This window comes from Kogia breviceps, chromosome 1 (assembly GCF_026419965.1).
Source record: "Kogia breviceps isolate mKogBre1 chromosome 1, mKogBre1 haplotype 1, whole genome shotgun sequence".
In the NCBI taxonomy this organism is placed as follows: Eukaryota; Metazoa; Chordata; class Mammalia; order Artiodactyla; family Physeteridae; genus Kogia; species Kogia breviceps.
This window is the reverse complement of record NC_081310.1, coordinates 23,792,445-23,818,854: the sequence shown is the minus strand read 5'-3', so window position 1 is coordinate 23,818,854 and position 26,410 is coordinate 23,792,445. Positions and strand designations below refer to the sequence as shown.

The window sequence follows — 26,410 nt, the reverse complement described above, 5'->3', positions numbered from 1 at the left end:
TCAGGAAGGAGGAGTTGGGTTTATGGAATTCTGCAGATCTTTCTGACCTCTCTTGTATAATGGTTAAAACCATGGGCTCAGGCCTGGTGTTGACTCCCAGTTCCTGTGTCACTTGCTAGCTGTGTGGTCATTCACAGGTTATCCAAGATATCTCTAAACCCGTTTCCTTATCTATGATATGGAAATGATACTTTGTCTACTCCATATGATTATAATGATTGAATAGCATAATATCCTCAAAGTACTCAGGAGAGTATTTACCCATTGTAAGTGTTCTGTAAAAGAGGTAATTATTAATTACAAAGTCTCCCTTTTTTATAACATAAGCCTTTGCAGCTGGTATTACTCATGTCAGGAGTCAGACGTGAAGTGAGGACAAGCATTTGCTGGCGTTTTATCCTCAGAGGGCTCTAAACCAAGTCAGTCATTTGCAGGGTCAGGACGTGCTAGCTGGGCTGAAAGGTGATGTAGTAAAATATCTGTGTGTTATTATACATGAAGCCCTGCTGTGGCACTCACCTTGCTTTTGGCCCTGTTCTCCATCATTGAACCTATAGTTATTCTGGAGTAAGATACAGCAAGGTAAGAGTGGGGCTGGTTGTTATAAATTGGTAGATCAATTCTGTTCTCAGGCCAGAACTGAAGGATTTGTTGGACTAGGCTTAATGACTCCTGTCCTGTTTTATTCTTTTCACTCTCCTATCTCTCTGTCCTCTCCTGTCCTATTTCTTTTCTGAAAGGTCAGAATAATACCCAGCATCTTCATACAAATTCCCTGATTATTTCAAACAATTTGTGTTTGCAGTGGTACACATCTAATCTCCAGGCCCCCAAGCAAAATTTCACAAAGAAGACCTCCTCCAGGTTTTTTTTTAAAAATTAATTAATTAATTAATTAATGGCTGTGTTGGGTCTTCATTTCTGTGCGAGGGCTTTCTCTAGTTGTGGCCAATGGGGGCCACTCTTCATCGCGGTGCACGGGCCTCTCACTATTGTGGCCTCTCTTGTTGCGGAGCACAGGCTCCAGACGTGCAGGCTCAGTAATTGTGGCTCAAGGGCCCAGCTGCTCCGTGGCATGTGGGATCTTCCCAGACCAGTGCCCGAACCCGTGTCCGCTGCATTGGCAGGCAGATTCTCAACCACTGCGGCACCAGGGACGCCCCAGGTTTTTTATCCAAAGAAAAAAGTGCTACCCTGCCATGCAGCCTGTAGCACTCATGTTTTGCAGGATCACTTCAAGCACTGTAGGGCTGCTGGAGCTGCACCTTTCTTTGGTTTCATTAACAAGAATGTTCATACTTCAACCCAAATATTTAAAATAACACCCACACAATGTGTTTAGGGTCTAGTTAATTATTAAGTCTCTGAGCTTGAATTATTCAAGCAAAATTGATTGGGTTCAACCTTCTTCCTTCTCTTTGTGCTTTTTTAAAAAAATAAAAATAATAAGTTCTCCCCTTTACTCTCTAAATAATGTGGAAAAAGTTATTAAGCAACCATCAGTACCCTGGACTGTGGGTGGTACCCAAGTGCTAACAGAATAGGTAGAGAGAAAACTGGCAGCATGACTCGTTAAAAAACACATCTGTACCTCATATACTTCCACTGTTAATTAGCATTTATTGAGACAACATGTTATAGGTTCTCTTTTAAACTCTTCTTTGGAGTTATTTACAAGTTGGATAAGTAGGTATCTTAGAGTCAGCTCTATGGTGCCAAAGCAGAAGAAATTGCTTCTTTCTTTGCTACCCCACCTCATGGTCAACTGAAAGTGTTAAAATGTCTTGGCTTCACCATTAAAAACCATGTTGCTTAAGAATATGTGCTGACCTGAGAACATGTTCATAATATATTGCTAAGTGAAAACAGGAGGCTATAAAACTGGCTTCTATTATGCATCATTTTATTAAAATACATATGAAAGAGACTTGAAAAATAAACACCAAAATATTATTATATGTGTTAGGATTAAACTTTTCTTTTTGCTTTCCTATTACTTTTATAATTAGCCAATACACACACACATAAAGATGTCATGGCTATAAATGATCCATCTTTTGTCTGAATCTATGTAAGTATCACATGTGTCAAGAGCTTACTGGAAATAATGTCTCCTTATATAAGCCATGCAAGTGTAGATTTCACAAGAGTCACAATATTTTGTGAATAACAGCAACTTGAATAATTAACCTTAGCCTTCATTTTTAGACTTCATTTCTAGACCTTCATTTCTAGTTCTTCCTCAGATTTCATATTAGTAAGATGTGAAAAATTGTGGCAATTGTAGGCATTAACATAGAAAACATAACTGCCTCACGGGTGTAGGAAAGGAATATAAAATAATTGTATTTTGGAGAAAGATTATAAAGGAGATGGCAGTTTTGAGAGGAAATTACAGAAATGCAGTGACCCAGTTTAGTGATACATTTAAATGTGGGATCTTCCATGAGAATTTTGTAGAGCGCTCTCCGAAAATCAAGATTCAAAAAAACCCCGGAAGGCCCTAAATGGCCTTACCTATTGAATGACTTGCCTTTGCTGCCCAGTTTCTGCATTGTGCCATTGGGCTACGTGTGTGCGCGCGCGCATGCGAGCGCGCACAGGGGATGGAGTTTTGGTGAGACGGACGAACCGTCTTGACTCCCCTTCATTGGTTGAATCCCCTGTAGGTGGTAACCTAGGCTGGGGATATAAGCAGCAGCTGGAATAGTTCCGGAGGAGAAAACATTATCCTCTCCGTAGGGAAACTTTTGGGATAGACATGGAGAGTTGTTTTTCTCGCAGACATACTCAGGACTTGGAGGGTAGCGCGTACATGTCTGTCATTGTATTTGTCCCGGGAAATGACACAAGAAGTGGTGTAATTGGACACCCAGAAAATTACTTTGGAGTGGTTCAGAACTGAATTTGGGGGGCGGGTAGCGAGCAGGTAAGAGGCGGTGAGAAAAGCACTGTCTTTTACAGATCTGTTGGAAGCCGAAAGCCGTTTGCTTCTGGGCCCCCTTAGCAAACGTGTCAGTCGGGTGGTGCCTCCGAGGACCAGGAGGAAAACCCGCTTTGCGACCCCTACGAGAAGCCTCGAGGAACCGGGAACGGCGGCGAGGCGGTGGCGCAGTTCCCAACCCGCGCCTGGGTCCTCCCGCCTCCATACCGTCCGCCACCACAGCCGCCAAGGCCTCCCTCAGTCCTCGCGTATCCCTGCATTCCACGTTGCGGCAGCCGCAGCCTCTCCGGCCGAAGCGTCCCCACCCTCCCCCCAGGGTTGTGCAGCCGCCGCGCCCCCGACCGCCGCCCGCGCGCCCCGCAAGACCTGGCCTCGGCTCTGCGGGGCCGCAGAACCGGACCTCGACGCGCCGGCTGGGTTCGGGCGGGGGCGGGGCGGGGGCGGAGAAGTGAGAGGGCGGGTGCGCGCGTGTAGGGAGGCGGGGGCCGCCATATTGGATCCGGACTCGTCCACGAGCCTCCGCCTGCGTGCGGAGGGGCCTGGAGCAGCCTCGCGGAGCCCAGGGCGCGAGCGCGAGAGGACGGGGAAGGAGGGGGAGGGGTGGAGGGAAAGGAAGGGAGTGGCTGTGAGCCGGGCTGCGGCAGCCTCTGGTCGCCTCACCAGCGGCACCAACCCCTCCTCCTGAGCCTCGGCCGCTCCCCTCTTTGCGGCGGAAAGATGCCTTTAACCCAGGGGTGTGAAGAAGGGGGAGAACTAGCTGCCGGAGCCGCCCGCGCCGTCGCCGCCGCAGTTGCTGCCGTCCGTGTCCTTTGAATCCAGAAAATCACCCCCTCGCCAGGGCGTCGGGAGTGTGGGCGGGCGGCCGCGGTGCTGGTGTGGGGGAGACCGGGCTCTGCGCCCGGCGCGGCCCAGGCCGGCGGCCCAGCGACCACCGACATGGAGCGGGCTCGGGCGGCCGAGTAGCCGCCGCTCCCGGAGCCGGGGGCGAGTGCCGCCCGCAGCTAGTCAGGCCCCTGGGAGAAGCGGGGAGAAAAATGAAGAGTTTTCATCGGAATCCGTTGGAAATAGGACTAACTGCAAAGCCTTAAAAAGAACGACCTCGGGAGGAGAAAGGGAAAGCCTCCTCCGAGGAAGGCTTGGCGTGCTCCGAGTCGAGGGGCTGCTTCAGGGACCTCGCCCCCTCCCTTTCCCTCCGGAGAAATTGCCGCTGATGCGTTTATCCAAGTGGTGGTTGGGAGGATTTGCAGCAGAATTTTTGGTTTTCCCTCCCCCTTATATACATTCTGGTTTTTTTCCTTCCTTTTCGATTTTCCTTCTGCTTGGGAAGTGAATTGCTGATGCAGATCGGACTTAATTCATTAATGATGCAACTGGATTCGTTTCAGGATTATGTTGCACGAGTTGAATTTTGAATGAAGGAGAAGAGTTTTTTTTTTTTTTTAAGAAGTGTTGACTCTTTGGTTCTCAGTACTTTTTAATTATTTTATTTAAATATACGATTTAATTGTATTATTCTTTTAAAAATGTTTAAAATATATTTTATGGTAACTTTTCCTCAAAATATATGTATATGTGTGAAATAGAAGACGCTTCAGTTAAGTGAGGTTACTGGTGTGTTGGATGTTGAATTCAGCACCGGCATTGCATGACAGTTGTTTGAATAACAAGTGGTTTATTTTTAAAACCACACCTTTAAAAATTTAGGTTCAAATAATCATAGTCAAAATCGGTTCAGTAATTGAAAGAAAAACCAGCAGAAGTTGAAGCAAACATGTCTGGAGAAGTGCGTTTGAGGCAGTTGGAGCAGTTTATTTTGGATGGGCCCGCTCAGACCAATGGGCAGTGCTTCAGTGTGGAAACGTTACTGGATATCCTCATCTGCCTTTATGATGAATGCAATAATTCTCCATTGAGAAGAGAGAAGAACATTCTTGAATACCTAGAATGGGGTAAGTTTGTATGTAAAATAAACTCCTTAGCTAGCCATTATAGTTTAATTGTTATAGAGAGTTATCATGATAAACTGTAATGAGTATATAACTATATATTGTGTGTACACAATATATATTATGTATTTAAATACATTATACATAATGTATTTAAATATATATACAATAAAAGCGTAGACACCAATTATTCAAGGTTTTTTTTGTAGTTTTCAGTAAATATTTTCCCAAGAGTAAAAGCATGCTACTCAGTTGTTGTCTAGATTTTTTTTTTAAACATCTTTATTGGAGTATAATTGCTTTACAATAGTGTGTTAGTTTCTGCTGTATAACAAAGTGAATCAGCTATATATATATATATACATACATCCCCATATCTCTTCCCTCTTGTGTCTCCCTCCCTCGCACCCTCCCTATGCCACCCCTCTCTCGTGTTGCCTAGATTTAATGTGGAACTTATGAGGAAGATGTTTTTTGGTCAGCAGTAAGAGATTTTGAATAATTCTGTGATGGGCAAAAATGGATTATTGCTCGCTTTACTGAGAGTGTGGTGGTATAACAGGCATTCAATTGAAAGATATTTATTAGTGGAAACATTCCTTCCCAGGCTTTGGAAATCACTCTGGAAATGGGAGGAGATATTAAAATATCTTAAGTCAACAGGAACTTGAAGGTGGTCATCAGTGGGTTTTATCACATCTCTATATAGTACAACCAAAGGAAATTACTAAACACGGACTTGCCAAAAATTGTCATGTTTGTAAGATGACAAATAGTTTAAGAATTTTGTGATAGTATTTGGTAGAGAATGTTTGGGAGCAGCTCCTGCCTGCCTGAGAGTTAGATTTACTCTAAATTTAATTCATACCTAAACTGGCTAAGTTTTTGTCTTCATTCTCCTAAATATAGATGTGATTTAGAAGAGCTAGGTAGTGGAGTAGATCAATGATGAGAGCAAATGCTCCATGTGACCTTCAAGCTTGAAGGCTTGGCTTAAGTTCTGTTTCCGATGTTACATGTGAGCAATTTCCAACATCCACCAGTTCAGTGTGGGAAGAGTACACATCATCACATATCCTACTGTGTATAGTACATGTCAGTGTACCTATATTGGTACATTGACTTTTGAAGGATATTAGCTAAAGAAGTTATTTTGTACCTTTGGAATACCAATATTTCAGTTTGTTGGAAAGTTTTTATACTAAAATGTCTTTGTTTCCAAGTAACTATTTTTCTGAAGTAAAAGTCAATTGGTGATTATTTCGTTTTTTTGACTTGAAATTTATTAAAAATTCGTTTGTCAGGTAAATCACTTATTCAAGATTGCCTACACATCATAACTTTGATTATTCAATTTGTCGGTATCAGAAGTTTTCTAGCAACTTGATGTCATAAGGGTTAAAAATATATATATATATGAAATGTGAATAGAATAATTTTTAAAGACAGATTACTAGACTCATACTGGGAATGTAAGAATTCTAAATGATCTTTCAAGAGACTGCTCTCTTAAGAATGAAACAGTTTTGACTTTGGTACTGGATTTGTGAATATATGTCCTTTATTTTTATGTGTGGAGTAAAATATTTTATAAAGCATGTGTAGTTTTACACCTCATGTTTAATAAATTTAGAAAATTTTTAGTTTTTTTTTAAGATTTAAAGAAAAGATTTTGATACTTTTAGAGTGTCAGTTCTTGAATTATGGTTTCATAGCGATATTCCAGTCTATGATTATGATTGTCATTTTAATATCTATTATTTCTCATCTGCAAAATGATGGGAGAACTCTTCGTATGTACCAGTTGTAAATGTAATTTAAAAATATGATAAAAAACTATATCCTTAATTGCCTTTTGGTGATTAAGAATTTACATTTATGTTATGAGATATTTTTCTGTATTATCAGAATAATTTATATATATTTTCCACTAAATATGTTTTCTTGGATCTTGTTTCTTATATCTGTATCAAAAAAACCCTTGTTTGTATATATTTAATTTAAGCCAAATAAGCCAAAAGTCAAATAAGTGTTTGGCCAAATACATTTTATTTTTATTAGCAGATTTTAAATAATTTCAAGCAAGGGACTTTTCACAGTTTTAAAGTAAATTAGGTTTTAGTAGTATCCTTCATATTTTGTCTTTTAGAAGTCTGGTGTGATGTAACAAAAATATACATTCTCTTAAGTAAACTACTGTTGTGTTTCTCAGTAATAAAGAATGAGAGACTAGAATTTTTAGGCAGTTATTTTGTAGGCTTTGGGACTAGGCAGTGTCTGTTAAGTCTTAGGTGTTTTTAAGTTGGAGTGTGAGGTCTTGAAAGTGGGAGTTACCAACCATAGAAGTTTGGGTAAGGAGGAAGAAAAGAATGGAGAAGCTGTCAAGAAGTGCATCATGAGTAGTAGTATTTACTATCTTTAAGTTATTTGAGAATTTAGGTTATTTAAGAATGCCAGTCTCCTCATTTAATTATTGAACTAGATCAGCTGTTCTTGTACGAATTGATTACTACATTTTGGGGAAATGTCTTCTTGGATTCTCAGTACCTAACATTATATAAAAAACAAGTTAGATTAAGGAAGTTTCCAGATAATGAATTGACCTCAATTTAATATTTTAAATATTTTTTTGGTCTGTGATGGAAATTTAAAGGGATTATTTGTTGGGGTTAAATTTGGTAATTTAGATTTGCCTTAGATGATACAATTATTAGTTTGAGTTTTAAAATACCCAATATTTGCAACAGAAGAGCTGTAGTAGTTAAATACTAGTACATGATGTATATTTTTTTGGCTGTCTATATGAATGGAAGTGTCATCTAGATATGCCTTATTTTTATGCTGATGATACTTTTAAAAATGGAGTCAGCAAGATTCTGACTTGCTTCATTTCCATCAATTTCACTTTATTCCTAGTTATGGCCCATTTCACTTTTATATTGATACAGTTAATGTTTCGCTCATTACAGTATCATGACAGTAAGAAAACTGACAATTCAAAGTTAGATTTTTTTTTTTTTTTTTTTTGGATAGCACTCCTTGCATTTGGTGCTAATGGCTTGAGGGAGGAAACAAGTAGAGCTCTAGAGAGGAAGAGGGGATTAAGTCACTGAGCTATAGAGCAAGGGGATAAAGAGTGCCTTAAGGCCATAGATCACTTTTAAAATTAATAAGATTATTATTTTTATTAAATATTATTATATTTTCCTGTTATATACAACAAGCTTTGAAAGATTATGTTTTGTCCTTGTTTTTTAAGTTCTTGAAATGGTTATGGTTTGTATGTTTTGTTTATAAAATAATAGTTTTGATATCAGTAGTGTGACTTGAGTTAAGTTACAATAGAGCTGAAGAAGTAAAAATAACTTTTACATTATAAGCTAATCTGCTAGTAATGACTAAATGAATATGTTATTCATTGAATTGGTTATCTTCTACTTTGAAATGGAAAATCAGAATTTTAGGGAATTCTTAACCAAGTTACTTAAAAAGTAGGCATAAGATAATATTACTCAATACAAAAAAAGAAATGCAGAACTATCTGTATGTGGCCAACTGTATTGTGATGCTTTCTGAATATTGAACTTTATAACATTTCATTTAAATTATCCTTAAACAACAGTAATTTTATAGTTTATTCAGTGTATATACACACACACACAATAGTCTGAATGACTAATAAACTTGTTACTAGAGTACATCAGCAGGTACTGTGGTTTAAACTTTTCATTTTATTAGAGTAATTTTAAAGCTTATTCATGCTTTTGATATGTGGGTCATTTAAGTGAGATGATGATGCCTTGATTAGAAGAATCTGAATCTTTTCTTTGTTCTTTACTTACGTTGTTCCTCATTGTTAGCTCTTCCTGAGTAGAATTGATTAATCATACCAAATTACCAAAAAGTTCATTTAATACACATGATTAGGTTTATTTTTATTTAAGTCCTCAATTAGGATCATCATAAATGTCACCAGAAACATAGGTTGGGCATTTGTTTCCTTTATACTAGTCACCTAATAATCTAGTCTCTTCTAAAGAGTGATAGTAAGTACAATTATTTGATCTAACACAATGCTGGCATATGATAGAAGCATGCAATAAGTGATGGCTATTATTTTTCCATTTGCATTCTGTTTCTTTTTTAAAGGATGTAGTGCTCCATGAGTGTGAACAAGGATGTCAGGAATAACACTAATAATTTTAGGAACTTATTTATTTCATATGGAAATGTAAGGCATACCTTAACATAGCAGTGTAAAAACACGTAGCATAATGTGTTGGAGATTTTATGAAATGTTCCATAATTCCTAGGACTTGGTTAATATTAGATAGTAAGCCCAGGCTATTTTAGGGTAAAAGAATTGAACTTGTTACAAATTAATATTTTATTCTACTACTCCTTTATGGTAGTCAAAAATAATTCTTCCAAACCCTTTTCTATTCATGTACACTTATTGCCAGTATATTATATATATTGTTCATTGTTTTTCATCCTGTTGGTTTTGATAGGTTTTAGAATCAATTTACTAAGTCCAACCAGCATTTAAAAAATTTAATATACTAGAATAGAAAATATCAAGTACATCATGTGTTGAAAGAATAAATATTGTTATACAGAACTCTTGTGTTTTCTTACATTTCTTACTGAAGATTGGAAGCAGAAGAGTTTGAATTCTAGTGTAGGTGATGCTAAAACATGTTCACTGTTTAACAGTGAAAAAATTATAGACCTAGTTCCCTTTTTCAAAAAGCACACATGATTAAATTTGGAACAGACTGAAGAATTTAAAGAAAAGGAGTTTAGGTAGGGACAGGATACTTGGAAGGAGCGGGGGAGCATGGGAGAGAGGAGAAATGAGAAAATGAGCATGAATATACTGTTTTCCTGGGTTGCTACTTTAGTCTGATTCATGAATAACTGAGTATTTTTAATTTAGAAGAACTTAAGGGACAGGGGAATTCACTCGATTTTGTCTTTGATTTTTTTGACATTTTTCCTTTTCTGACTTTGGGCTCCTGGATGTTGACTTCCATTAACTGTAAAAGTTGTGTAACTTGTCAAACATGAAGGATATGACCTTTAGACATTGGTTGTAGTTTTTTGTTTATGCCTTCCCATTACTCCAGATGAATGTTAGAGTAGATGCAGGTGAGAAGGATCTGCTAGTTCCATAGATTTTCTCATCCCTTGTTACTCATGAAACTTCCAGTGGGGGTGACTTCAAGTTTTCAGTGGCTAAGGTGAAGAATTGCTCAACAGCTTTTGCTGTATCTTGAGTCAAGAAGTTCTTTCCATAAAGATTTTTTCTTTTTTTTTTTTTGGAATGACCCACACTATAAGTATAGATCATCCCAGACATATGAATGACTGTCTTTTGTTGTCACTGCATATAAAACTCCTTTCTAGATCCAGGGGATTTCCTTTTTTCCCCTTTGATGCTGATCACAGTAACAGGTTTGCTCTTCCCAGCTAGTTGCTCTGTACTTCCTCTCTACAGCGTCCGCTTTTTCCAATTAGTAGCTGTTAGCCTCTTTTGGCTAACACCCCTCTCCCAATTCTTGTGCTTCTTTATCTGCTGCTATAGGAGAGTAGCACTTCGGCTTTCATTGGTTAACAGGAGGCTCAGAGACCTGGCTCTCCACTTTCCAGTCTCACTATTTGCCCCTTAATTCTTCCTCATATGAACGATGGTTCATTTTGGGGTTAGGGTTTCTTTAGCCCCCTCCCTAGTTTCAAAATGTGTTCTAGAAATCCATGGGATATTAATAGGTGCTTTTGGGGGGGGTTGTGTGGGTAAATAAATTTGGGAAACTTTTACACAAAATTAAACATTAAAAATATTGTGGGTTATCCTAGAATTTATAATGTTTTGAGGAAGATGGATGGCAACCAGTGTTCTATGGAACACCCTTTGGGAAATGCTCTTTCAGTATGAGGTCATGGTGTCCCTTGTGTCTTCAGGGTTAGAAAGAGATAATTTTGAGGGAAAGTTTGGAACACTGGTTTGGAGAGAAAATCCAAATCTGATTAAGTTAGGTTTTACTTAGTGGTTGTGGACTTTCAATTGTTTTCTGTGTGATAGTCACATATAAACTTAATCATGGTGGAGTAGCACATGTGTGAGGCTGGTGAACATTTGCGTCCAGGAAACACCCTATAAAGTAGAATGAAATTAGATATAATAATGAGCCAGTGCTATTAGCCTCTAAAGTCCTTGAAATTACTGACAAGTCTCTGTTTACGACCTTTTCTTGCTCTAATTAAACTTGCTTTTCAAGTATAGGCATTCACAACAAATTCAGAAATTCTCACCTTATCTTTTGCAGCTTTAGTTACTATAATTATAACGTTGCAAAACTATTGTCTGTCTGTGAAATAATGTTATTCATTAGTTTGTGATATTTCAGAGGAAAAGATCATGGACATGCAATTTTACAATTCATTATAGTGTTAAGTGTTGTTTTTTCTAAGGTTACAGTGTTTTTTGCTAAGCTGTTGGTTTCAGATTTTTGGATTAGTGTGGGAACTTTCCTATTATTTGTATCTGTGAAACTATAGGTTTCAAGTGCAAGCACCTATTTATGTAGAGGGTAAATAAACCAGAATATACAATACTTTTATTAAAGAGGAAACCATATATAATTGGTGCTGTTTCAACACTATGTGAGCAAGTAGAACTCTGTGATTACCATAAACTTCTATTCTGAGTATTAAGGTGGCAGATAATAATACTAGAGGATAATTTGACTTGATTTTAAAGATAAATAGCTTATAGCATAAATTAATTAGTCTTTTTTCTTTCTCTTCTGACCTACATTTATTGTTCTCTTTAATTCTTCCCCATCAACACTATTTCTCTCAACCCCAATCTAATTATGCTTGAAAATACTACTTATGTGGATGAAAACAATCTTTTAAAAATGCCTGTGAATTAGTTCAGTCGTGCAATCATATATTAAATTTTGGTTTTATTTCAGATTGCTTACACATCACTGTAGGCTTAATCTATGAAAAAAAACCCCATGTTCTAGTCAGTTTTTTCTATTCATAGTGATAAAGCTTAATTAAATTTACTTAGAGTTTCCATGGTGAAGATCTACAAGTGGAATACCTCAACCTGAACTATTTCTGTTCTAAACCTATAATACTGGAAAAGAGTAGGGGTTTTGGGTTCAGACTGACTCCCTTGATCATTGGCTGGGTGATTTAAGCAAGTTACTTAACCTAAGTTTGTTTTAACATCAGTGAAAAATTGGCATTATAGTAATAGCTTATTTTTCTGAAAGGTTGAAAGTTGGTTTAGGATTTTCTTTTTCTGGTGATTTATAGTTGCATTTTCTTGGCTTTTTTTCTCATTCTGTTTTTTTTTTTTTTTCCCCCAAAATGGTAAGAAGGTTTATTCAGGGAGATACACACTGCATAGACAGAGTGTGGGCCATCTCAGAAGGCAAGAGGCTTCTCATTCTGTTTTTGAAGTTTCTATCTGGCCTTATGATAAACGAAGATAAAATGCTATTTTTTGGTAAAGTTTAATTGAAATGTATAGTTGTACTAATACAGGGATGTAAATAACTTTAACATACTCATAGCTTACTGATAATATTTTATTGAATTATATATCATCGTATATGTCTTTCCCTGTGTGACTATGCAAACAGCATCTTATTCCTTCTTTCAGGATATTTTGCATTGAAACATTTTGTTGTTATTAACTGAACTGTTTTTTTTTTAAATTAATTTTTATTGGAGTATAGTTGCTTTACAATGTTGTGTAGTTCTGAACTGTTTTTCAGTAAATATTAAGCCCGTGCCTATTCTTTTTATCACCAACAGCAAATATTGTGAAATGGCTAGTTATGATTCATTTGTATATTTATATAGCTCCAACCTGCAAATCAGTGGTGGAATTCTAGACCTCAACTCAGAAGATTAAAATAATCATGAAGGGCTTCCCTGGTGGCACAGTGGTTGCGAGTCCGCCTGCCGATGCAGGGGACACAGGTTCGTGCCCCGGTCCGGGAAGATCCCATATGCCGCGGAGCGGCTGGGCCCGTGAGCCATGGCCGCTGCGCCTGCGCGTCCGGAGCCTGTGCTCCGCAACGGGAGAGGCCACAACAGTGAGAGGCCCGCGTACTGCAAAAAAAAAAAAAAAAAAAAAAAAAAAATCATGAAAAATTATTGATATGTCATTCACTTAGGAATTTTTGTGGACTGAAGGTTATGCAGCACCCGTAAATGCATGTTGTAGACTGACAGTAAATGTGAAGAAAATCCACAGTATACCCTAGTGTTTCCTAAACTATGTTTCAATAGATATAAATGAAGATTTTGAAAATTAAGAGCTCAGTGTATATGTAAGATTGGGAAATAGTACTTATTGCATCCCTCTTTTTTTTTTAATATCTTTATTTGAGTATAACTGTTTTACAATAGTGTGTTAGTTTCTCCTTTACAACAAAGTGAATCAGTTATACATATACATATGTTCCCATATCTCTTCCCTCTTACATCACCCTCCCTTGTATCCCTCTTTGTATATCACAAAGCACATTATCATAGTAACACTTTTCAAAATTTCTGTGGTACAGAAACCTCTTTAACTTTGTTTTACCTAGAATTTGCCTAAGTCATTTGACTTTGGAACCCTTTTTATGAGGATAGCTGGCAGAGTTTGGGAAGTGCTGGTTTATGCTAAGAATCCATAGGCAGTGTCAGAGCTTTTAAATTAATTATATTTCAGAAAGTGGTTACTGAATTCTTCTATCACATTGTATTTTGAATATTATCACAGTTCACATCTAACTCCAAAGGCAGAGGTTTGAATGACTTGCCTTTATCCTTTTCGTGTTTAATGTTTTTTTAGCACTTCTGTTTGCATCACCTAGAAGGCAGTTCGGCAGTATGTACTAGGTTAATGTGGAGTTCTGCATTGGGTAAGTATGTGTTTATAGACAAAGAACAATAAAACTTGATACATGCCTTTGAGTTTATATTTATGTGTGTAGTTCGTGGTTTGCAAAGATGCTCCTGCTAACCTAGTGATTTTTTGTTTTCAGTAGCAATTGATCATTTTTTAATCCAGTTACCTCTCTAACCGTTGGTTGTGCTGGTATAGAATTTGGGAGACAGACCGTCATGGCTGCAAAAGAGAACAAAGCTAATTAATTTTATGAGAGGTTTTTTTTTTTTTTTTTTTTGTCAAAGCAGTGTTGTCCTGCTGCAACAAGAATCCCATCCTTAAATACCAGGTTTACTGGAAGTGGCTAACACCCCAAGTTGACTCAGATATTATTAAAAGTAGTCATGCACTTACTTAGAAGTGTTCTGTTCTGAGATTTAAAAAAATATTTGTTTGAAAGATTAGGAAAAACCCTCAGTGGCTAGAGCCCCAGTTTGTGATTATATTGCTAGCTAATTATGGCCTTGCCCCAACCAAAAATCATAACTAAGGAACATTTAAAAACAGAACAAAAGCTCAAGTATGTGGTGCAGCTGACATACTGATATGATATCATAAGGCTTCTCCATCTTCTGTACTAAAGATTTTCCTAGAGTTTATGGTTAAAACCATAATAATATTTCCAAGTCTAGTGTGATTTCTATTTCTGCCTTTTTCCTGCATGCCTTTGTAATGTGTCACCCCATTTCTGACTGATGTGTGCTAAGTTGACAGTTTTTTCCAGGTGTTCCTTGTGGTGTTACATTGCTGTAAATTGTGATTAAGGGTGATCATACTTGTTTCTTTTGCCTGTGTTCCTATGGTAACCCTAATTATTAATTACAGCAGCTCTTGAGTTATCCTGGTACTGTTCAACCTCTGTGTGCATCTGCTCAGTTGACTTGTCTGTGTTAAATGTATCTAAATGGATTACGTTCCTGGGTCTTATTGACCTTATTAATCATGCTTTTTTTTTCTTCTTTAAATGCTAAGTAACTTATAATCTCAGTATTACATGTGCACCTAACCTGAAAATATTGGGAATCCTACATATCCAAGGGCCTTTGTTTAGTAGAACTTTTAAAAAACGGTTTCAACTTTGATCGTGTCAACATCTTGCTTAATATCCTACAATGACTACTGATAGCTTTCAGGATGACATTGAAACTCTTTAGCATGACATATGGATATGGTCCTTGTCTATTTTTCTAATCTTTTTATTATTAAAAAAAAATAATTTAGGGCTTCCCTGGTGGCGCAGTGGTTGAGAGTCTGCCTGCTGATGCAGGGGACACGGGTTCGTGCCCTGGTCAGGGAGGATCTCACATGCTGCGGAGTGGCTGGGCCTGTGGGCCGTGGACTCTGGGCCTGCGCATCCGGAGCCTGTGCTCCACAACGGGAGAGGCCGCGACAGTGGGAGGCCTGCGTACCGCAAAAAAAACCCAACAATTGAAACAATCTGAAATGTACAGAAAAATTGCAAGTGTAGTACAATATTTTCCCCTCTGAACCATTGGAGAGTAAATTGCCGACTTGTTACCCTAATCCCCAAATATGTTCGTGTGTATTTTGTAACATTCTTTTGCATAACCACAATGCAACTATTAAAATTAAGAAGTTAACACTGATACATTAGTATCATCTAATCCTTAGACCTCATTCAAATTTTGTTAGTTGTCCTGATAATACCTTTATAGCAAAAGGATTCAGTTTAGAATAACATGTTGCATTTGGATGTCATGCCTTCTAGTGTCAGTCAGTCTGGACAAGGGCTTCAGATTTTCCTCAGTTTTCATGACTGACACTTTTGAAGATTGCCAGCTGGTTTTGCAGCATTTGAAGTAAACCCTAAATTTGGGATTGTTTCCTCATGATAATACATCTTTGGCAAGAATATCCCAGAAGTGATGCCATGCAGCTCTTTTATGTGGATATCCTTTTCATTCAGCTCAGCCTGCAACACTCTACTCTGATCCACGATGCCTTCTGTTCCCCCATTCCTAGTTTGATTCCTCCTTATGGCATATATATGGTATATGTGTATATATATATGCATATATGTATATATATATATAATTTTGTTTATATTTATTTCCCATTCTCACCTTAAAGGATTTTTTAAAGTTATTCCAAAATTATATATATATAGTACAGCAGAAACTAACACAGCATTGTAAATGAACTGTACTTCATTAAAAAAATTTATATATAGTAAAGTTCATTTGTTTTGGTATATATCCTATGAGTTTTGACAAATGTAGACCAGTACCATAGTCAAGATACAAAGCAGTTCCATTATCCCCCAGATTCTCTTGTGCTGCCCTTTTGTACCACACTCACCTTTTTCCTACAGCTGTAATGAAGTGTTGACTCTTCTACTAATCAGATCTTTTACTTGATTATTCTTTAACTGTTCCATGGATTTCTTTCTTCATTGATGTATCCTGCTTTATTTCAGAAGGGGTTTCTTTTTTTTTTTTTCCCGGTACGTGGGCCTCTCACTGTTGTGGCCTCTCCCGTTGCAGGGCACAGGCTCCGGATGCGCAGGCTCAGCGGCCGTGGCTCACGGGCCCAGCTGCTCCGTGGCATGTGGGATGTTCCCGGACCAGGGCACGAACCCGTATCTCCTGCATCTGCAGGCGGACTCTCAACCACTGCGCCACCAGGGAAGCCCCCCAGAAGGGATTTCTTATAAATAATGGTTCATAGTCCCCTCCCTTAGCAGTTGATAATCTATAAATAAGTATTTTATGGGGTAAAGGTAAGGAGAAGAGGGTGCTACTGTTTAAAGGAATAAGATAAAATGCAAATAGTCTCCGATTTTTAAAGGTAAATTTTTCTTACATTAGTCGGTGTTTAACCTTATTTGCAACAGTGTCCAGCATAGTCTGGTGATGATGAATTGAACACACAAATTAGTTTCATTCTCTTCTGCAGCCCCACTAAAACTATGGTAAAGGAATTTTTAAGAAGTCATAAATCTTCAAGGATGAGAAAAACATGGGAGGATACTGTGAAATTTTGGAAGCTGAAAAAGGAGGTAGATGGGTGATAACTGCTGACTTAGCAGATCTGAGAAAGTAAAGTCTTAAGGCAGTAATAGTGTAAGCTAGGACCTATCCCCTTTACTTGGCAGAATGTTCAAAAGTCGTAGAAATTGGTATTGTCAGGAATCTGTGAAAGTTGAGGTACAGGTGGAGCTAAAATGTGGAGGACTGATTGAATTGTTGTATAAGCAGTAGGAACTCTAGAGCCTTTCCCCTACTACGTGCCAGCTGGCTCCTGTCTTCCCTCCCCAAACAAAGACTGAATGTCTATTTTCGGTAAGACAGAGGTTCTCTGTGTTGAGTGACGTTAGGCATAATTTAGGATGGGCATTTCATACTGAAAACAGGAGAGTAAATAAATGTTTATATACTTTTGCTTGGCTCCCAGAAAGTTGGCAACTAGGCCTTTATCACAAAGATAAGAGATTAGAAAAGTCTTCTCTGTAGAATCTGACCAGCCCAAGAAGAAAGGCCTAAAGATACAGATACATCCGAGATTCCTCGGTAAAGGGCTCAGGTAATCACACTTCAGTGAAGTTCATTATCAGTGGGCTTCACCCAAAGGTTCAGAGCTTCAGAGCATCTTTCCATTTTCTCATTCCTAATATAAAACCAGGGATTGTCAGATATCTGAAGAAAGCCTGTAATAAATAAGATACAGCTTCAAACAAACAAAAAACGGGAAAAAAGCACCTTACATGAAACAGACTCTGCAGAGAAAGTATGACTTCAGAAACAAAAAACTATCATTAATATTCTCACAGATAAGAGAAGAACCATGAAGTAAGTCAGGATGTCATAAAAAGGAACAGTGAAAAAAATGAAAATGAAAGAATGAAAAAAATTAAAAATGTGATAGCTAAAATTAAAACCTCAGTACACGAACTAGAAGGTAAAACAAAGAATTTCGCAGAAAATACAGCAGAAACCACAAAGGGATAGAAGAGAGGAGATAAAAAGAAGAGCATTGGAGGACCAATTTAAGAGTTCACTGTGATGAGTTGGATGCTCTAGACCCAACTAAACAAGAGAATAAATTAAGATGAGGAAATATAAGATATCTCCTAGTAGGAGATCCAGTACAGGGGAGAGAAGAAAGGATTTCCTAAGATGATGGTGAAGAGAGAATACAGAATGATTGCTTTGTACCAAACATAGAGGTCAATCAGCCGAGATAAGAGGCAGAACAGAAATCTCCCTGAGAGACTTCTTTAATATCTGATGCGAATGAACATCTTGAGAGGAGATTTAGAAATTTGGGGAGAGTCTGGGTTTGCTTGGAAAGTGAAGCAAATGAGAAAGCAGTGATTAAGAAAAATAAAAATTTGTTTAGGAAAGGAAAATAATTTACATGGTTACAGTAGTGGAACCAGTGAATATTGAGTTAACTAAAATTATGCTATAACTATATTGGGAGGATGGTATAGGAAGGAAAAGGTTTTTGTTGAGGGTGATGGTATTTAACTGGGGCCTGGTGTTTTTCTTGAACCTTAATTGGCAATTGAATCTGTGTTTATGAATAACTAATAAACATGAAAACTTAAAAAAATAGTATTAGGGCTTCCCTGGTGGCGCAGTGGTTGAGAGTCCGCCTGCCGATGCAGGGGACATGGGTTCATGCCCCGGTCCGGGAAGATCCCACATGCCGCAGAGCAACTAAGCCCGTGAGCCATGGCCGCTAGGCCTGCGCGTCCGGAGCCTGTGCTCCGCAACGGGAGAGGCCACAGCAGTGAGAGGCCCGCATACCGCAAAAAAAAAAAAAAAAAAAAAAAAAAAAATAGTATTAGTTTTTGAAGAATTATGAAGTCCCTATTCCTTTAATCCTTCCTCATTGATCTCATTTTCAGACTTTTTCCCAAGTCTTTAAATGAGGAGCTGAAAACTGGATACAGTAAATAGAAGATTTAAAATTTATCAGTTAAAATTTGTCTTTGAGCAGATCAGTCTGTTTTTCTTCTTTAGTGATTGCTCTGTTCTTACAGATGGCAATTTATAAATAGTCTTTATTTATCGTAGGAAAAGGTAGTTTATTCTTGAAAAAGCTATGTAGGGTAAATTCTATGTAATCACATTAATGATAAACAGATCCTTCTAAAGTTACATAAGGCACACACATAATACTCAGTGTTTATGGAATTGAACACACAACAAAGAACTCTAACAGCAATAAAGACAAACTAAATTACACAAATGTTATGAATGATGGATGAAATTATCACTTCTATAAACTAGTAAGCGACCAGGTACTGTGAGAGCAGACATCAGAACACTTGTCAGATACACAGCTGCAGGGTAGCTCTGTTTAACAGTACTCAGCTGCTCTTGAGTCTTCTGAAATCCATGTTGGACCTTGTAAATGCAAGGAAATGCCACATATTAAATGAGATTCTTCTTGTAATTTTAATATCTCACAGAAAATGTTTTGAAGCCTAAATAATTGAGCTGTCCTTTTCATTTCTGTTTTAGGGCTGAGTTTAAGAGAAACTTGTTTCAGGGAGTTGCTGAGCAGTAAGACTAAGTGGGAAACTGGTCAGCTTTCTAACTACTCCTGGTCAGGTTTTCAGGGAATGATTTCATTATTTAATTTGAACATTAGGATACATATTGAAAAACACACCCTAAAACAAATTATTATTGAATTGCTGCTGTGGTCTGAATGTTAGTGTCCCTCCAAAATTCATATGTTAAAATCTGAACTCCCTAAGATGATGGCATTAGGAGGTGAGGCCTTTGGCAGGTGCTTAGGTCATGAGGATGGAACCTTCATGAACGGGATTATTAGTGCCTTTATAAAAGAGGCCCCAGAGAGCTTGTGAGCCATTCCACCATGAGGGGACACAGAAAGCAACCGTGCTGGCACCTTGGTGTTGGAGTTCTGACTTCCAGAATTGTAAGAAATAAATTTCTGTTGTTATAAGCCACCCAATCTGTGGTATTTTATTATAGAAGCCCAAACGACTAAACGATTTTGCAATACTTTGTTTCCTTGCATTAGAGATTATTCTCCTGATTTTTTTGTTGACTGCACTGCTGTTGTTCAAGGTCATTTTTTATTTTCCAGATTGTTGGTAACTTATTTTGTTGGTGATTGTATACTTAAAAAATGCTGTTAGTGTTGCATTTCATCTAAAAGGGAAAAAGGAAACATTAAAAATAGTAAAGCCAAAAATTAAAATTTATATCTTAAATTGGTGATCATTTTTTAGTTTCTAGATTTAATGCCTTTAGTTAGAATCAAAAGAATTTAAAGTAGATATAACTAGAGTTCCTAGAGAGCAACTTCCATAGTTTAAAATAGCTACTTAGGGTTAGAATGAAATATTTATGATAATCTAGTATATTTTGTTTTCAGTTAGGTATGCTACTAAAAAATACAACTTTAACCATCCCATTTAAAAGAAAGAAAGAGGTAAAAGGAAATGATGTAATTTAGCTAGTATTTGAAAATGATAGAAGAATTTTCCCCCTAGCAGTAGTAATATTTCCTTTACAGCAGTATCTAATTTACATTTCAATTCTGAAATATACAAAGATAATTTTTGTAAGACTGTATAGTTTTTTTTTTAAGAAATTTATTTATTTTATTTATTTTTGGCTGTGTTGGGTCTTCATTGCTGTGCGTGGGCTTTCTCTAATTGCGGCGAGCTGGGGCTACTCTTCGCTGCGGTGCGCAGGCTTCTCATTGTGGTAGTTTCTCGTTGCAGAGCACGGGCTGTAAGTGTGCGGGCTCAGTAGTTGTGGCACGTGGGCTCCAAAGTGCAGGCTCAGTAGTTGTGGCACATGGGCTTAGTTGCTCCATGGCATGTGGGATCTTCCCGGACCAGGGCTCAAACCCATGTCCCCTGCATTGGCTGGTGGATTCTCAACCACTTCGCCACCAGGGAAGCCCCAGGACTATATAGTTTTTGAAATAGAATTTGTTTAGATTTTTAAAAGCCCCAATTGTTTAGTGTTTATTAACACTAAGAATTTTCACATAAAGTTGTTTTAACTAATTTTTCTTTTCTAAAATTATCTGCATGTGACTCAAATTGTATTGGAGTCTGAATTTCTTGTTTTGAAAATTTGGAATGCTTTATGGAGAAATACCAAGAAAATGTTTAGTTGTTTACTACTGTCCTTTCACAGAAGGACTTACACTATATTTGTTTCACTTGATTTATATTTCTTTTACTTTAAAGTTTGTCTATTTGTAGCAGATACTAGCCTCCAGAACGTAAAGAGTTGTAATATTTGATTCTCTTCTATCATATTGGATATGGATATGGAGTTTTATAGATAACCAATGTGTTTAGCTTAGCTTAGTGGTTTTTTTTTTTTTTTTTTTTTTTTAAGGTACGTGGGCCTCTCACTGTTGTGGCCTCTCCCGTTGCGGAGCACAGGCTCCGGACGCACAGGCTCAGTGGCCGTGGCACATGGGCGTAGCTGCTCCGTGGCATGTGGGATCTTCCCGGACCGGGGCACGAACCTGTGTCCCCTGCATTGGCAGGCGGACTCTCAACCACTGCGCCACCAGGGGAGCCCCTCAACTTAGTTTTGACTAATTTTCCTTTGAGTTTTTAGGCTAGAGCAGAAATGGCTATACAAATGCCATTATCTAGTTTATTCACGTGTTTAGACAAATTATTTAAACAAGTACTATTTTCTTTGGTTGTTACTACAAAAAAAATAATACAAAATGAGTGAACACAATTATAGTGGTTGCATTTCTGGTGCTATTTGGTCATAATTTAACTTATGGTTATTTTGTGTTTGTGTATATGTGTTGGATGTACTCTAAATACTTCTTGTTACCAGTGCCTTGGAAATATATGTGAGTTTGGAATCATGGTACAACTCTGGGAGAGGGAAGGACCCTTGAAAATTGCAGCTGCCTGAAATTCTTACTTACTACACATGAGTGTGTGTTTGTGTTTGTGTGTGTGTGTGTGTGTATTTGTGTATGTGTTTGTCCTGAGATGGATGGAAAACAGTAATCCCTCTGGTTTCCCCCATTTTCCTGTCTCCGTTCTTTTTATTTAAGGTTTTTTTGTGTGTGTGTGGCAAAACATATATAACAAAATTTGCCATTTTAACAATTTTTAAGTATTTAATTCAGTGACATTAATTATGTTTACAGTGTTTTGCAACCACCACTACTGTCTATTTCTAAAACTTTTTCATCACCCCAAACAGAAATTCTGTACCCATAAAGCAATAACTTTCCATTCTCTTCTCCCCTCAGCTCCTGGTAACCTGCAGTCTATTCTTTCTCTGTGAATTTGCCTGTTCTAGATATTTCATGAAAGTGTAATCATATAAGTTTTACCCTTTTGTATCTGGCTTATTTGACTTAACATAATGTTTTTAAGGTTCATCCTTTTTGTAGCCTATAGCAGAGTTTCATTTATCTTTAAGACCGAATAATATACCATTGTATGTATATATACCACATTGTTCATCCATCCATCTTTCGGCAAACATTTGGGTCATTTCCACGTTTTGGCTATTATGAATAGTACTGCATCAAACATTGGTGTACAGGTATCTGTTTGATTCTTTGGGGTGTGTACCCAGGAGTGGAATTTCTGGGTCATACAGTAATTCTGTGTTTAACTGTCTTGAGAAACTGCCAAACTGTTTTCCAAAGCAGCTGTACCATTGTACGGTCTTACCAGCAATGTACTAAGTAAGGTTCCAGTTTCTCTGTATTTTTGTCAACACTTGGCATTTTACGTTTTTTCATTGTATCTATCCTAGTATGTGTGAAATGGTGGCTCACTGTAGTTTTAATTTGCATTTCCCTAAAGATTAGCGGTGTTGAGTATCTTTTCATGTGCTTATTGGCCATTCGCATAACTTCTTTGGATAAATGTCTGTTCAAGTCATTTGTCCATTTCAAAAATTGGGTTGTTTGTTTTTTTGTTGTTGAGTTGTAAGAGTTCTTTATGTATTCTGGATATTAATCTCTTATCAGATATATTATTTGCAAACATTTTCTCCCATTCTGTGGGGTGCCTTTTTACTCTGTTGATAATTGTCTTTTTTTATTTTTTTATTTTTTTTTGCGGTACGCGGACGTCTCACTGTTGTGGCCTCTCCCGTTGCGGGGCACAGGCTCTGGACGCACAGGCTCAGCGGCCATGGCTCACGGGCCCAGCCGCTCCGCGGCATGTGGGATCCTCCCGGACCGGGGCATGAACCCGTGTCCCATGCATCGGCAGGCGGACTCGCAACCACTGCGCCACCAGGGAAGACCGATAATTGTCTTTTGATGGACAAATTTTTTTTGTTTTCAGAAAGTCCAGTTTGTTTATTTTTTCTTTTGTTTCCTGTGCCTGTGGTGCCATATCTAAGAAATCATTGCCAAATCCAGTATCATTTACATTTAGGATGGATAAACAACAAGGCTGTACTGTATAGCACAGGGAACTATATACAGTCTCCTGGGATAAACCATAATGGAAAAGAATTTTAAAAAAAGAATGAAAAAAACGATTTTGCCGAATGTTACCTTCTAAGAGTTTTATGGTTCAGCTCTTATGTTTTTAAGTTGTTGATCCATTTGGAGTTAATTTTTGTATATGGTTTGAAATAGAGGTCTAACTTCATTTTTCTGCATGTGGAAATCCAATTGCCCCAGCATAATTCGTTGAAGAGGTTATTCTTTCTCCACTGAATGGACTTACCACCCTATTCAAAAATCAATTGGCCATAAATATATGGGTTTATTTTTGGACTTTCAGTTCTATTCCATTGATCTTTATGTCTGTTCTTAGGCCACTACCACACAGCCTTGATTACTGTAGCTTTGTAGTGAGTTTTGAAATTGCGACGTGTGAGTCCTCCAACTTTGTTCTTCTTTTTCAAGATTATTTTGACTAGTCTGGGCCTCTTGCATTTCTATATGAATTTGAGGATTGGCTTTTCCATTTCTATAAAAAATGGGAAAAAATGTTGGAGTTTTGATATGGCCCCCCTTTTGTATTAACAAAATTCAGTTGACCTTATTTTCTAGTTTTCTTTGCAGTTAGGTGTGGACATGTGACTAGTTTTGGCCATTAGATGTAAGTGGAAGGTGATATGTTTTATCAGAAGCTTCATTAAAAGGTGAGATTTCCCCACTTATTCCCTTCTGCTACACAGAACACATATCATGTGATGTCTTCAGAGGTAGGACCTTAAGGATGGGGGCATGAGGGCCATGCTCCAAGGATGGCATAGTGGTGAGCTGAAAACATCCTGGATCCTTTGACAACTTTATCAGACTGCCTTATCAGCCTTGGACTATTTACCTTCAGACTTCTTTTGTTTGTAAAAGAAATATGTTTTTATTTTGCTTAAGCTGAGAATTTGAGTTTTTTGTTAGATAGAAATGAACTTAATCTTTTTTTAAAAATAAATTTATGTATTTTTATTTATTTATTTTTTGCTACGTTGGGTCATCATTGCTGTGCGCGGGCTTTCTCTAGTTGTAGCGAGTGGGGGCTACTCATCGTTGCGGTGCGCAGGCTTCTCATTGCAGTGGCCTCTCTTGTTGTGGAGTGTGGGCTCTAGGCGCACAGGCTTTGGTAGTTGTGGCACGTGGGCTCAGTAGTTGTGGCTTATGGGATCCAGAGCACAGGCTCAGTAGTTGTGGCGCATGGGCTTAGTTGCTCCACAGCATGTGGGATCTTCCCGGACCAGGGCTCAAACCCATGTCTCCTGCACTGGCAGGCAGATTCCCAACCACTGTGCCACCAGGGAAGCTCCTGAACTTAATCTTAATTGATATACTTTTCCAATTATTAATTTGGTTATCTCTTCTTTGTGTGCACTATGTGAAGGGAGTGAGGAATAGAATACATTGAATAGAATATATTGCTAGAATTGCTGGAACTGTTCTTAATTAAAAATTTTTGTATCTATATGTATACAAAATTTGTATATATCTTTTGTGAATTTCACTATAAAATTATTTTTTCTTAATATATAATATTATGTTCTTAAATGGTCTCTACAATTTTTTGAAAAGTAGAAAAAAATTTTGTCACTGTAACATGGTAGCTTTGTCATTTTTATACTTTCCTATTGAGTATTTTTTTTTTTAATGTATACATTAGTTTTCTGCATAGGAGCACTTCTGGTATATTTATACTCTGCTTTTTTCACTAACATGGTAAGTGATAGTGCATATTAATGAACCTCTTTGTTCCTCAGTTTCTTCATCTCTAAAAATGGGGATATAGATAGACCTAGAGTCTGTCATACAGAGTGAAGTAAGTCAGAAAGAGAAAAACAAATAGCATATGCTAACACATGTATATGGAATCTAAAAAAAAAGGGGGTTATGAAGAACCTAGGGGCAGGACAGGAATAAAGACACATGTAGAGAATGGACTTAAGAACATGGGGAGGGGGAAGGGTAAGCTGGGGCGAAGTGAGAGAGTGGCATGGACTTATATATACTACCGAATGTAAAATAGATAGCTAGTGGGAAGCAGCTGCATAGCACAGAGAGATCAGCTCAGTGCTTTGTGACCACCTGGAGGGGTGGGATAGGGAGGGTTGAAGGGAGACGCAAGAGGGAGGAGGTATAGGGATATACGTATATGTATAGCTGATTCACTTTGTTATATAAAGCAGAAACTAACCATAGTAAAGCAATTAAACTCCAATAAAGATGTTAAAAAAAATAAAAATGGGGATAGTTATTATACATACCTCACAGAGTTGTGAGGATTAAATAAAATACTGCGCATGAGGTGCTAGACTAGTGCCTGGCATATGGTAAGCTCTCAATAAGTATTAGTTATCTTTATTATTAATATTGTATTATCTTAACCTCTTTTTCTGTATTGTTGTATATAGAATATATTCTGTATTATTTCTATATTCTCATGTTTTTATAATGACCATTTTCAAAGTCAACTAAATAGATATATCATTATTTATTGGACATTGAAATGTATTTTCAATATTTGTCACTTCCAATTTTTTGCTATTATAAATAATGCTGTTATAAACTGATCTATGTTTAAATGTGATTTTATTATAAGCTAGAGCCTTTTGTTTTTAATTCAAAGTCAAAAAAATTATAATCATCCTCATCAGTTGACTCAGTCCCATGTAATTAATTTTTTTTATCTTGATCTTTTGTAAGCACTTTTATGAATTCATCAGTTTTCCATTAGAGTTCTGAAAATGCTTCATTCAGTTCAGCAGTACAGTCAGTTACCAGAAACCTGTACTTGTCAGAGTCTTTTCCATGAATTCCTTGAAGATGAAACCCTTTTAGAGGAACGTTTTTGTAAAAGCATCAGAGTACACCCAGAACTGTCTGTAAATGACAAAAGACTTAAAAATGACCACGGTAAAAGATTTGATGAAAGTTCATAATAATGCAATTGACAAGGAAATTTAGTTATTTCTGAGATATACATTTTAAAGTAATAACTAGAATTGTGACTTATACCAGAAAATAGAAGATTTTTAGGACTATCATGTAATGTCTGAAACATTTATATTAACATATTTCCATACAGATAACCCAAAGAAAGTTTAATATTTTTTA

General features: G+C 37.4%; 1 protein-coding gene across 22 annotated transcripts in view; it reads left to right on the top strand.

Annotated features, from left to right (window-relative positions):
- The first annotated feature begins 3,434 nt into the window (after positions 1–3,434).
- CDC42BPA (CDC42 binding protein kinase alpha) overlaps positions 3,435–26,410 on the top strand; it is a 313,738-nt gene continuing 290,762 nt past the window's right edge. For 20 of the 22 annotated variants that reach the window (XM_067028895.1, XM_067028865.1, XM_067028824.1 and 17 more), the window contains exon 1: positions 3,435–4,893. In XM_067028895.1, the coding sequence (XP_066884996.1) occupies positions 4,716–4,893 (178 nt within the window). In that variant the 5' untranslated portion in view covers positions 3,435–4,715. The remainder of the gene's footprint in view (positions 4,894–26,410) is intronic. The other 2 variants (XM_067028898.1, XM_067028862.1) reach the window with 1 other exon arrangement.